The 14,187-nt window shown below is 44.8% G+C and overlaps 1 protein-coding gene across 3 annotated transcripts in view; it reads right to left on the minus strand.

Annotated features, from left to right (window-relative positions):
• The window catches only part of NAV2 (neuron navigator 2), a 948,472-nt gene that overhangs the window by 285,734 nt on the left and 648,551 nt on the right, over positions 1–14,187 (minus strand). For all 3 annotated transcript variants that reach the window (XM_006892015.1, XM_006892014.1, XM_006892013.1), the window contains exon 4: positions 2,868–2,940. In XM_006892015.1, the coding sequence (XP_006892077.1) occupies positions 2,868–2,940 (73 nt within the window). The remainder of the gene's footprint in view (positions 1–2,867; positions 2,941–14,187) is intronic.

Genomic DNA, 14,187 nt, shown 5'->3' on the forward strand with positions numbered 1-14,187 from the left:
CTCAGTTTCAGCAAGCAGGGTTGTGTCATCTGCATAATGCAGGTTGTTGATGACTCTTCCACCAGTCCTGATGCTATGTTCCTCCTCGTACAGCCCAGCGTCTCGGATGATCTGTTCTGCATATAGATTGATAAGGTATGGAGACAGAATACATCCCTGACGGACCCCCTTCTTGATTTTGAACCATGTCACATGTCATGTCTTCTTGCTCTGTTCTGATGACTGCCTCTTAGTCCAAGTATAGATTTAATATTAGCACAATCAAATGTTCTGGGATTCCCATTCTTCTCAGAGTCAGCCACAGCTTGTTGTCATCCACACAGTCAAAAGCCTTTGCATAGTCAATGAAGCACAGATATACAAACTGATAAAAAATTATTCTAATAACTGAGCAGGATTGAAACATTACAAAATCTGGCCAAGATATCAGTAAGTGAGCTATTACCCAGTATGAAAGAAGATAGAACAGTTAGAAGCAGTGATTAAACTATCATCAAACTATCTCATAGGTCTTATCCGAAACATTGTATGATTCTATATCAAGAGACTCACAAGGCCCATGACTAGTATCTAACAGAGGTGGGCAGAGAGGTTCCTTGCCTTCACAGACCACACAACATGTTTGGACATAACATACATGTTCTGAAGCCCAGAGTTCTAAGTCTTTTCTGACTTTGATCCCTGTACAAGGCTTGTTTGGATTTGGTCTGCTATCCCAGAAGACACCACAGTAGAGTACAAAGAACATGAGCTCTGAAGTCAGACCCTGGTTCAAATCCTGACTGCCACCCAGAACTTCCTGAAGCCACAGTTGTCTCACCTGTAAACTAAGGCTGGTTTATAAACATCAACTTCAGGCATGAGAACTGGGGCTGATGCAAATAAAGTTTTTAAAAAGTACAGTCAGCACTTATCCATTTGACAAATATTGACTGAATAGATTATGCCTCAGAGGCTAGGAGAACAAATGGGGAAAATAGGTAGGTAGCTGAGTGGCCAGGTGGCCACAGGACCCACCTGGATCGAGCTGGCCCACAGAGGCCGAGTCAGTCCAGCATACTTGATGCTGAGGAAAATTTGAGAAAAGTCCCTGCTGGTGATCTGCTAGGGAACATAGGTCAGTCCCAGGGTATAATTCAAACCAGAAACACGAACAGGATGTGCTTGCCACCTACCAGCCAGCAGAAGAGCGCTCTATGGAGGAAAGTATGTGTTTCTCTGAAAGGGGATTTGCTGGTAGCCTAGTGATAAGAAGCTGTGCTGTATCCTCAAAGGCAGAAGGTTTAAATCCACTAGATGCTCCTTCTATGTAATTTGCTGCCTCTGAAAACCGACTGGAGGGTCAGTTCTGACTTGATGGCAAACAACAACTTAACCCTAGGGAAACCTGGTGATGCACTGGTAAAACACATACCAAGGGTTTACAATTCAAATCTACCAGCTGCTCCTTGGGAGGAAGACATGCAGTCAACTTTTATAAAGATTCATGGTCTTGAAATTTCAATGGGAACAACTGCTCTGTCCTATAGGGTCACTGTGGTATTCATGGCAACAGTACTGCTAACATGTTCTTCCCCAACAACATATATTCTCCATGGTCAGCCCACATCACATCTCCATGATCAGGTCTCTAGAGCTGGTGGACTCACAGGAGGTCCCTCCAAGAGCTGAGATTAGGGATGACTACTTCCCCGCTGCTCCTGAGACCTCAGGAAGCAGAGTGGAAAGCTCCTCTTAGACAGGACCAGCACAGGATCCACTCAGGAACTCCCATCAGCCCCGCCCTAAGACGTGCATGACACACCCACAGGGCACCAGCAGTGGCCCTTACTACTCCCTGCCCCCAGACAATAGAGCCAATCATTCAGAGACACAGGCAGGAAAACCAGCATTCAGCACTTACCAGGGGCAAGGACCAGGCCCCATGGACTCTAGATAACATCTGCAAACTTACCTACTCCACTTGGCTGCTTCCTTCCTCACTGCTCCCCTCCTCCCCACCCTGGCCGCCAGCATCTAACAGGCATCCTGTCAGAGAGCAACCTTGCTAGGGAAAGGTTGCTGAAATCCAAACTGCTTTCCCTGTCCTGGGAAAAGCAGAGGCAGGTGCAAAGTAATCAGTCTGGGAGGATGCCGGGGCCTATGGCAGCCTCTGAGCTGGCAGCTGCCTGGTATTTACGAACGAGACAGAGGGGAGGCTTTCAGGACTACATTTTGCCTGAGGAGTCTGAGAATTTGGACCCATCACCTGCAGACCAACACTTAACAGCAAATCATTAGCAAGAGCTAATGTGCTAATTAACCTCCAAATCTGAGTTAATTAAAAACTAATCAGGATGTAAAAACGCAGCATCTCATTAATAAACAGGCAGTCTTTCTTCTAAGAGCCAAGGCAAGTGCTGCTTTTTCTCATAAAAGTGAGAAACAGGACTAGGTATCTGTTTCCCCGGGGAGCTGTATGCTCTGGGGTTGAGCATCCCCTCTCCTTCTGATGAGACCTAGCTTATACTCAACTGAATTGCCAACTATGTGAAGCAAGTCAGTGCTACTTAGCTCAATCCTGCTCGACCCAGAGCAGCTCTGCCTCCAGGATGAAGGGTAAGGGTGCAACTCCTACCTGTGAGGGTTACTGGACTGAAAAAGCCAGCATTCTCTGCAGCAGGCTTTGTTATGTATATTTTTAGCCCCCTATTTCTTTAAAAAGGAAAGCATCCTTCAGCCTAAATGAGCATTGACCTTTCTGAAAGGAAACAGAATCCGAAAAGGCCCACCAGCGTTCTCTGTCCTCATTTATTGGTGTCCTCAATGAGTAACAGGTGGGTACTTCTAACATCGAAAAGCAGTTTAGTGACAAGCCTCTGACTCACCTTCCGCAGACAGCCCCTGGATGTTTATTCCTTTAGCTGCCAGGAAATTCAAGCAGGCATCTATGTTTTCAATCTAGAGGGAAGAAAACAACATACACTCAATAAACGTGCATCGTCTCCCAGTACCACCTTTCATTAACAACCACGGGCTATGCAAGAGAGAAGGCGGGTTCTTTATGTGTTGGTAAAGGTTCTCGAGCAGGAAACCAGGACAGCATCAAGACACCTGACACACAGATGCAGGTCAGGACTCTCCTTTGTCTGGACTTGCACGGGAAAAAGGTTACCCAATAGTCCGAATCACACAGCTCCCAGAGGGCATGCATTGCTCAGAGCCGCCAAAAATAACCAGGGTGGAACTGGAGCACTTATGTTGATCACTGTCACCAGTGCCATTCTGAAAACTTGAGCAGCTGCCAGGGGCAGTGGAGGTGGGGTGAGCGGACCCACCCAGTTCCAGGCAGCTGGCATGGAATTTCCAGAGGCCAGGCAGTCATATGCGAAAGCAGCGAATGGGAGTTCCAGAAGGAATCTGGGCAGTGTTCACTCACAAAATTCTCAGGATGGCAGGCATTGCAAATGGCAGGGAAGGCCGTGACCTTTCTGAACCCTTTTATGCAGTGTGCTCTCAATGGCAAGGATGACCCACCAGTGAGAGTCTGGCTGATTCCTCATCGTGCCCACGCTAAGGGCGAGCCAGTGCCCAGCGCTCAGGAAAGAACAGTGCGGTCAGTCCCAAAGGTCTGATTTGACTGCAGTTGGCAGGATCAATTATTTTTTTGCTTATTTGTTTCTTTAAAAGAAAATGTTTTGACTTGATTAATGCAAGTGGAAAGAACTTCTTTGGATTAGACCCAGGGATCTCTGAACTTGTTGCAATTTTAAGTTTATAGTGGAGACCTCCAAACCCCTCCACACGACTTCCCAGGGGCAAAGACTTTGTTAATTCAAATCAATATTTAATCCACAGAGTTTATTTTAAACCAAAAAAAGATGTTTGTGCATGTGATCATTTTCCTCACGATTTCTGATGCTCCTTCACAGATTCAGAGAGCATTACAAGAGCACTTAAAGAAAAAAAAAAAGGGGGGGGGGAGCTCTGGTGGCCTAGTGGCAAGGAGCTGCAACAATCCCAGAGGCACACAGTTCGAATCCACCAGATGCTCTGCCGGGAAAAGGAGGGACAATCTCCTTCTGTACCAGTCAGATCTGATTTGACGGTACACTCACACAAAAATAAAATTTAAAAAAAAAAAAAAGTAAATGCACTTGGCTGCTAACAGAAGGGTTGGCAGTTTGAGTCCACTTGAAGAAACCTCAAAGGAAAGGTTTCACAATCTACTTCTAAAAAAATTACTCACTCAAAAGCCTGTGGAGATAAAAAAAAAAAACACAACACACCCCAAAATTAAACCCTATGGACACAGTTCTCCTGTGGCACACATGGGGTCACCACAAGCTGATCTGGCACGGTTAATTCTGAGGAGAAGTTCCCATCTTAGCCCCAATGCCTACCATTTTCCTGTCTCTAAATCAGCCTCCAAAGGTCCCAAATGTTTCCGGTTTAGGTATGGGCCATCCGAAGGCAAATGCACCCATTTTATAAGAATCTAGCAACCCTGCACTGGGATTATCCCATGCCTGTATTTTTCGGGCAGGTTCCCATCTCCTTCTCCATCCCCAGCTCATCCTCAAGAGTCCTCATCAAGAGTCTTCATATTCTCTTGAGGAAATGGAGCAGAATGCGATCCAAATAAATGCTGAAACTATGGCTTAGGCCTGCTATGAGGAAGGAGAGGTGAGATTGCACTTCATCTTCCTCTTCTGTCTAGTCTCAAGACGGCCAGGAGTGACAAGGGCTTACACTCAGGAGGTGGAAGGATGTAAGTGAATGGAAGGGAGCCCTCTGCTGAAATGTTCTGGAGCAATCAGCTTCCAGTCATGAGAACAGTGATAATTACATCTTTAAGTACTATCTCTAGTATTATAAAATCTGGGTTTTTAAAAAATGGGGAGCGCTGGTGGCAAACTCCATAAGGAGATCTGAATCCACCTCTACCTCCACAGAAGAAAGATGGGAGATCTCCTTCTGTGCAATATGTTGTTGTCGAGTCGCTTGCAACTCATAGTGACCCTATGTACAACAGCCCTAAACTCTGCTCTTTCCTGTGCCAATCGCACTGTCTCCGACACACCCATCCCAATATACTGCTTCCAAAATTCTGCTAAGGGGTCCACTTTCAGTTGGTTCTGACTCAACATCTATGAGATAAGAAAATGTCAAAGGTCAGTTACATTGTCATTGTTAAGCACTCTTGGGTCAGAACTGACACATGACTGACATTCCAGCAGATTTTCAGAAACAGCAAATCACACAGGAGGAGACTGTCCATCTTCTCCCTTGGAGCCAACTCTGACGTGGATTTGAACTGCCTGCCTTTGGATGGCAGCACAACTTACCCACTGGGCCACAAGAACTCCAGAAGTACTATAACAAAAGGACTAACCCTCGAAGAAGGACTACGATTTACATTAGATAAAGTTATAAAACACTTCTTTCATCTCATATCCAACTATAACCCTTTGGGTCACTGAGTAAAGAGCTTAGCTACTAGCCAATAGGCTCGAGGTTCAAGCCCACTCAGAAGCATCTTGAAATTAAGGCTGGAAAATCTACTTCTGACAAATCAACCATTGAAAAACCTATGGAACACAGTTCTATTCTGATACATATGGGGTCATCATAAATTAGAATCCATTTAATGGCAACTTGTACCTCCTTAATATCTTGCACATGGCTGAAAAGTCAGACTTAGGCAATTATATTCCCATGGATAAAACAAGGGGGAAAAGGAAAAAACCTGACCATCTTGGACACTGTTAACCAAAAAGCAAAAATACATGCTTGAGATTTCTCTTTAAAGTGTCAAATGTGGAGCTTCATTTTCCTGCAGTAACAGCACAACAGTGTTACAAGGGTTTTGAAAAAAGAGATAGTATCAATACAATTGGTTGTTCTTCCTTTATCTTTTAAAAAAATGTGCTGAAGAGCTCTGGTGGCCTAGTGGCAAGAAGCTGCAACTACAATCCCAGAGGTGCACGGTTCGAATCCACCAGATGCTCTGCCGGGGAAGGAGGGGCAATCTCCTCCTGTACCAGTCAGATCTGATTTGACGGTACACGCACACAAAAATAATAAAATAAAATAAAAAAAAATGTGCTGCTGTAGAATAAAGTTGTATTTCTATAGAGCATTCCTTTCAAGGGGCATAGCGTACATTTACTTGCCCCATTTATGGAACAGTCAGTGCACATACCATTATTTTTGCAAAGCCAGCCTTGCTGCCTTGCAGCTCAGCCCCCACTGCTTCCTTCTAACATTAAATTCTATGAAAGGGATGGGCAATTATAAATAGCTTACTCAGAATACTTCCACCTCCTGTTGTTAATTTTTTTAAAAGTCATGCCGTTCTTTCTATAAAATTTCATAATTAAGATCATTTTTCCTCCGCTGGGGAAAGGAGGTGGTTTTGCTCCACCCTCCAGGGCACATCTGACTACTTGAGGCACCATTCTGGGCTGCCATGATCCAGGGAGGCAGGAAGAGCATGCAGTGAGCCGAGGGTAAGGGTGCTGCTACAAAGTTCAAGACAGCCACTCACAGCAAAGACCATCAACCAAGGCGAGGTCTGTGCGCACCGACTCCATCAACACAACGGCAAGGATGCCTGCTCTGTGCCAGGCACTGGGCTGGGTTGTGTTAATGGTCTAGTACTGGCAGGTTAGTATAGTTGTTCGATGGAGAAAGCCATGTAAAGACGTACTGACTCAGGTCACACAGATCAATGGCATAGCTGTGATAGGAACCCAGGAGCCACTTCTCCCTGAAGCTCACATTTTCCTATCTTCCTTCTTGGGGTCCACAGAGCCACTTGGCACCCTCCCCCCAATTCCTGCTCATTTCAGGAAGAATCAGCGCATCTAAACAAGAACAGCATGCGGATCCCCCTTCGTTAGGGCCGCAAGAAGAGGCTGAAGAGCACAGAGGCCAATCCGTCCTGAAGAGGAGATGAAATGTGGGCTATGACATCCAGATGGCCTGCCTCAATGCACTCTGAGAAAACGCTGCTACTAAAAATAAGAACTTACATCACCATCGAAAAGTCTATCCATAAGCCCATCAAGCACCTTGATCTTTCCCCCTTCGCTGTGTGTGCTCTGCTCAGAGAAGGAGTTCAAAAAACATTCCTCAAGTCTCAAATCCACTCTTTAATAACGTTCCATTAAGGTTAAAAATCGCTCCTGACAAGGAGGCTGAGACCCACGCTCTTTTCATCTGCACCCCAGGAAGAGAGCGAGGCTGGGAAGCAGAAAGGGGTCAGATGTGGATTCCAACCTCCCGGCTTGGTTTGGAATGAGATCAGAAGGGGTGATTGTTCCTTTGATCCAGGCTTTCTGCTGATTAGAATTCACCTCCAGGTTTTCTTCCAAACATTCTGCACAGGTAAACAACCCACCCACACGCTCGTCAAAGCTGCAATGCCCATCACATTGCACGCGGGAAATCGCCTTGGTGGCAGGTCCCGGAGCTAGTGACAGTGAGAAGCTGTCCTTGAAGGAGGTTCTGGTGTTCTCCAGGCATGTGCAAACCAGACACGTAGAGTGGGACAGAGATCCTGATAAAGTTGGGAGGCAGAGTGATGGAAAAGATGCTTAACCAGCAAAGTATGTAAATATGACCAAAGTTGTTCATTAACACATAGCGGCCAATATAAACTACTTTCCAAAATTAGCTGAAAAATCTGTGCAAAGTCTGACATTCCAGCATTGCTGATGGTGGGGAGCGGGCTGGAATGGGAGTGGCAGCGGGTGAGGCGGCTATGGGAGCTATTGGCATAAAACTTCATCCAGCAGGTCCAGGATCAGGTTGCTTGCATCTGCAGTGTTAGCTGGGGTGGGGGTTAGGGTGGGGAGCACCAAAGAGGGAGGAGAAAGGTGCTGGGTGAAACACGAAGGGCCAAGACAAGGAGCCATGCGAGACCAGGCTGCCCTCCTCCACGCTGGCCTTTCTTCAGGGCCTAACCCTGCCTTGACTCTGTGCATCCCAGGAACGTGAAGGCCTTTCTCGAGCCTCAGCTGGATTCTCGGCCCCAGACTTGAATGGTTTCCCGATGGCCTTTAAACCTGAGATGGGCACTCTGCTTCTCACATTCAGGACCACATCTCAGCCCATGACAGACCGAGAGCAAAAGCGGTTCCCTGGGAAAAAGCAAAACAAATGGCCAATAATCGGAAAGGGAGAGGGGAGGGCAAAGGAGGACGAGTGGCCAACTTCATATTTCAATCACGGTCAAGGCTGGATGGGCCTCCTGATAACATACAATACGCAAACCTCGGCAGCAGGGCTATGTCTCCTCGGTAACTTAGAGACTGATCAAATACCATCTGTTGTGGCAGTTGTCATGGCAGCATTTCCTCTGAATACCAGTGTAGCTGAGTGTAGAGTGCAGGGAAATGATTCATGCAAATGAAGGATGTGTCTCCAGGCACTCACGCAGCCTGGGCAAGAAGGCCTTACAGGTGCAGCAAGGAAATGCATTGTTACAAGGTAAGGGTTTCACACCAGGACCCTTCAAGGTTTCCATACTAGAAGAGGAAAACTCAGGGAGCAGGCTGACCGTGGCTGCACTCAAGGCAGGCAAGGCCACAGGTGCCTCCTCCCACTCCGGCCTCTTGCACCGCAAACCCGCATCCAGACAGGTCGCCTGGAGGCAGCACCTTCACACCTGCAGCCCCAGCGCCTCTGCTGTCTCAAGCCTGCTCTTCCCTGTATCTCTCACCGCAGGAACCTTTCTTTCAAATCACGGAATGCCTACTGCTGATGCAAAGGGAAGCCTAGAGTCCAGACATCCCTGAGTAAGAACTTTAAAAACTCTGGCCAACTTGCTCTTAAGAAGAAGGAGCATGTATGTCCTCAGAGACAGGGCTTTCTGTGTGTCTGGTTACTGATGTATTCCTAAGCACCTGGATTACTATACAACACCTGTTTGTTGGTTGAAAGAATAAAAGGGAAACTATTTAAGCTGAGACCTTAGGAATTAACCAGATGCCAAGGATGGGAGGAGACTGTACTAAGCTTAAAGAAATAAAAGCTTCTAAGTAGGATATAGCATACCTTTCAGAACCAAGGAAATAAGTTGATATAAGGCAAGGGGGAAAGAGTAATGGGAGATAAGATGGAACAAGTTCAGAAGGCTGGCCTCAGAGGGCCATGCTAGTCACGCTAAGAAACTGGCAGGTGGAACAAGTGAATGTGAGGTCCATCCATTCTGTGTTACAGCACCAAGAGCAGCATTGGAGTCTGAGAGCTTAAGGATGGGCTCCTGGGTGCTGGGTTTGCTTAAGAAGTGGTCTAGGTGGGGCTCCGGTGGACTCTGTCCAGGTGGACATAGGCTGGGTTCTGTCCAGGTGCACATGGGGTGGGTTCCGCCCAGTTGGACATGGGGTGAATTCAGTGAAAAGGAAGGTGAATGAAATATTAGCACCTATGGTCTTCTGAACTGGTCAGTTTAACATCTCAGTAGGCCTTCACAATTCACATGCCATTCTCACATCACTGCCTCTCACTCTTTCAAAAAAAAACAAAACAAAAAAACCCAGAAACAAACAAACAAAAAAAAAAACAAACCCAAAAAACAAGGAAGGGGGGGCGGGGAAGGTGGTAAAATGCACTTGGAGCAATCACCTACCTAAATGCTTATCTTGTCAATGTTGTCTATTTTCCAAGGAAAGCCTGACCAGGCTTGATGGGCTAGGCTTTATGATTTGACCCTCTTCAATCAGTGTTGGGGTCTAGCAGCATCCTATGATCACACGATTCCCAGACTACCACACTGTCCTTGAGATGCACAACTTCAAAGGAAGAGCTGGGGTAAAGGAGGCTAACACCATAGGCTTCATTTTAGAAGCAAAACCCAGATGCCATCCAGTCACTTCTGACCCCTAATAACCCCATGTATGGCCGAGGAGAATGGAGCTCCAGAAGAGTTTCACTGGCTGATATTTTGGGACACAGACTGTCAGGCCTTTCTTCTAAGAGGCCTCTGGATGGATGGAAACCACCAAACTTTCTGTTAGTAACATACACGTTAACCATTTGCACAACCCAAAGATTAATTTTAGAGGAGAACTCCAGAATGAGAAATTATAGCAGTGCTTCAAATTCCTCCAGGTGAGAAAATATTCAGATCCACGAGGGCCTCCCCTACTGTACACCTGATAAGCCACCTGGCTGGCTAGCCTGATGGGAAAAGTCATCTTCGACAAGCTGTACAATGGGTTCTACACCCTCTTCTGAGCTTTGGCCTTTCAAGCATCAAAGCTTTCAGCAAACTAGATCTCGTTCCCATGGTAACTTTGAAAAAGGAAAAGTAAGAATGTGGGAGTCAGGGACTGATGCTATTAGGTACTGGAGAGCTTATTTCAACTCATACTGATCCCATATGACAGAGCAGAACTGCCTTATTTGCATAAGAAAATGCTATAAAAAATATTAGTGCTTCCTTGTTTGTCATCTTTACAGAAGCAGGTCACCAGGTCTTTCTCTCCTGGAGCTACTGGGTTGCTTGGAATTGCCAAACATTTAGTTAGCAATCAAGCATTTCCCTCTTGAACCAGGACTCCTTAATTGGGCATTCAATGAGGCTTCAGATTCCCTCTGTCAGTCTGTTTCTCTTCTTGTTTTATTGCCCTGCCATCTCCTTCCCTTTGAAGTTGGCAACGTCATCCACTATACCTTTTACAATCTTCCTAACTTCAGCTTTCCAAGGTACTGTCAAGAATTCCATTTTTAAACATTTTACAGGAGTCTTTGTTACAACTGATAAACACAATCCATGTAGATTTTGAAAAATTTCTCCAAAGGAGCAAAGAATTAAAAACAAAAATACATCTTCAATTTCTCTTCTCTTCCCCTGCTCTCCCACTTTGCTTTTCTCAATGGCCGAGAATATTTCATTTTCCTATTCTCCTGAATTCCCCATTACCTCCTTGAAACAAAGAGAGGGACGTAGGACGGGAATGACTCTTAAAGTGTTAAACACCATTCCATATTCGGGAGGCTCCCATAATAAATCTTTAGAGCTGAGGTCAGTAGAGGATTCCCCTTTAGAGACTCTGTCAATGATGACGTGACAAGGGAGGAAACTCCACTGCTGATGAGGGTGGTCAGAAGCCCTAGGAGTGTCTTTGCCTACATTCAATAAGTTACCACTTCATGGTCATTTGTAACAGCTTCAGAGTAACATTTCCTGTGGTTAGCAGTCATTGACTCAACCTTCAGTTCAGGATGAACTCCATGAACAATGGAACACAGGCCTGCCCAGTCAGGCTCAGGAAGAGCTGTAGATCAGACTGCTGTTAATTCAGGGGACTTTCATTAGCTGATTTTTCACAATTAGATTACCAGACCTTTGTCTATCTTGGTCTTGAAGCATTGCTGAAACTTACTCGGCACCACAGAAACACACAAGCCTCCTCTGACAGGTGGGTGGTGGCTGCATCTGAGGTCCAGTGTCTGGAAATGAAACATGAGTCTCGTGCACGGACAATTAAAATTCTACCACAGAACCAGCATCACCTCTTCCAAATTCCTGACCATCCTCAAAAGGTCTGTTTCCTAATGGTCTCCAAGGAGAGGAGGTAAACACCAAAGGAAAAAGCCATGATTAAAATGAAGAGTGCTATATAAAGACCACAACACAGCTTTCAGGTTAAAGCTGAGCTCAAATCCCAATTTCTAACATTTACTAAATGAAACTTTCAGCAAGTTACCTTAGTAACCTGATCTGCAAAATGGGGATTATATTACCTACCACACAGAGTGCTTGCTGACGTTATAGGAGATGGTGTATCTGTGATGATTTATGTAATATATGTAATGGAGTAAGTGCCCCAATAAGTAGTTGTTCTATGTTGTTACTTTTGACATGAATGTCCCTGGGCTATAGTTCTGGAACCATAACATTCCCAAAGTCATGTCTAGGATGGGTCCCTGACAAAACAGAGATGCAGACACGCTCATCTTGGCCGGCTGCCATTCCCTCCTCTAGGCCCTCCCTGCCAAGCCCAGCTCTGCAGAACTCTGGGTCTTTACCACCTGATGTCACACTGGCCTCCCAGCAGCCCCTCTCTTATAAGATGTTGATAAATGAATTCTCACCAAGGCAGAAGTGACTGCTGTTGCCTCTCCTGCTACCTCTTCCAGCAGGATTTGCAGTCAATCAAATTTTTTGAGTGGCAATATCGGTTGAAAGAATCTGGACTTGGCTTCACCCACATCCGGATTCTGATTCCCTTACATACTCAACATAAGACCTGAGGGAAATTGTCAATCTCTCCAACCCTCTGGTGGCATGGTTCTTAGCAAGTAGCGCTGCTAACGCAAAGGCTGAGTCTCCCTAGGTTTGAATCCGCCATTGGCTCTGAGGCAGAAAAATGGGTAGTTTCTTCCTGTTATGATTTACAGCCATGGCAACTCAATAGAAAGTTGCTGTATGAGTTGGTAGTAGGTAAGTGTGTCTCTACATCCAAGATTCATCAGAACCAACCCACTGCCGACCCTCCAGTGGGTTTTTAGAAGGAGTAAATCCACAGGAGGAGATTGTTCATCTTTTTCCCCACAGAGTAGCCAGTAGATTTGAACTGCCTGTCTTTGGGTTAACAGTGGGTTGATAAATATCAAGGGTTTAGAATTTAGTGGAGTCAGCACTTTGAAAAGGATCATGCTTTTTCTCCAAAACAATGTCAAAGTGGCAAAAGATCACCTCGTGGTAGTGAGAACTCAGAAACATGATGAATTAGTAGACACTCATACAGCCTTCTAGGAATAGATGCTTTGTAACTAGAATGAATTTGGATCCTACCAGAAGCAGCACTCTATATTTAAAAGCTTTCTAGTCAATGTCTCTTCTACCATACTATATGAGAAACTCTGAGGTTTCATGCAAAGTTTTGGTTAAGACAAATTAACCATATTTTTGTAGAAAACTTTGTGAAGCAACTGAAAAGACAGAAGTCAGACATATGTCATCAAACTGACATCTCTGCTTTTAAAAACTTTAAAGAAATCTTTTGTAGATTTGCTCAATGAACTATGTAGTTTAAATTCTCGATTGCTACTTCTATGGACAATGATAATACAGAAGGCACAATGCCAGGAAAATGTCTAGAAATTACTTCAATCTACTTTCATTGCAAAAGTTGTGGTGCTGTTTGGCTAAAGAATTACACCTTTAAAATGTTAATTATTAAAAAAAAAATTGGGAGACCGTACAAGTAACATGCAGAATATTGTATAACATGAAACTAAATTTAGACAGCATCCTCTTTCTAATCTGCAAAGACCTACATGCCAACCAATCAGAAATTCGAAGAGATTAAGAATTAAGAAAAATCACTCATCATAATGTCCTCCAGTCACAAAAGGACAAATACTGTACAAGACTACGGTTATAAAAATAGGATGGTTAGAAGGGTGAGGCACAGAATAGGAAATAAATGGCTAGATAATTAACACTTTACTGGAATAGGTGAAGGAAAAGTCAATGAGAAATGAATGGCCATTCTAACATTGTGTGAATTGTAATTAGCACCGTGGAACAGGATATGCATAACTGATGGGGGTGGGGGAACCGAAGGACAGTTTACCATCACGGAGGGTGGCAGCAATGGGAGAGGACAGATTAGCAGATGGATGGATGGGTAGGGTGAAGGGAACAGGAGGGTCCAGCAAGGATTTGATGAGACATTGCAATAAACAGCACTGATCAACCGTGATGGACATTATAAAACAAAATGTATAATGACTGCATGAAAAAGAATTTTACACAAAGAATTCAGAAAAATCATAATTAATACTCAAGGTTATTCTTCACTCCACTTACTGACACATTTGGAATATCAGTACATGGTCACAACCCACTGAAAGAGGAGGAAAAAACCAGACAGGGAGGCTGCTAATACAGGATATCTGTCAGCATCCCTAGACTACAAAACTGTGAACACTGACAATTTTACCTTCCCAAACAATCTTCATCATCTCTCCTATTCATTACCATTAGCCTGCCATGACTGTAGGTTAAAAATGGCTGCAGCCTGGTAACTTCATATGGTTCTACATAAATATCAATACATGACCAACACTTTGACAAGGTTACTATCCAACATTAAAACTGAACCTGGAGGACATTATGCTGAGTGAGGTATCTCAGTCACAAAGGGACAAATGCTATATGGTGCCACTGTTGTAGAATGAGGCTGG

The sequence above is a fragment of the Elephantulus edwardii genome, unplaced genomic scaffold (genome assembly GCF_000299155.1).
Source record: "Elephantulus edwardii isolate Elephantulus edwardi_28Jun2011 unplaced genomic scaffold, EleEdw1.0 scaffold00109, whole genome shotgun sequence".
Classification (NCBI taxonomy): Eukaryota; Metazoa; Chordata; class Mammalia; order Macroscelidea; family Macroscelididae; genus Elephantulus; species Elephantulus edwardii.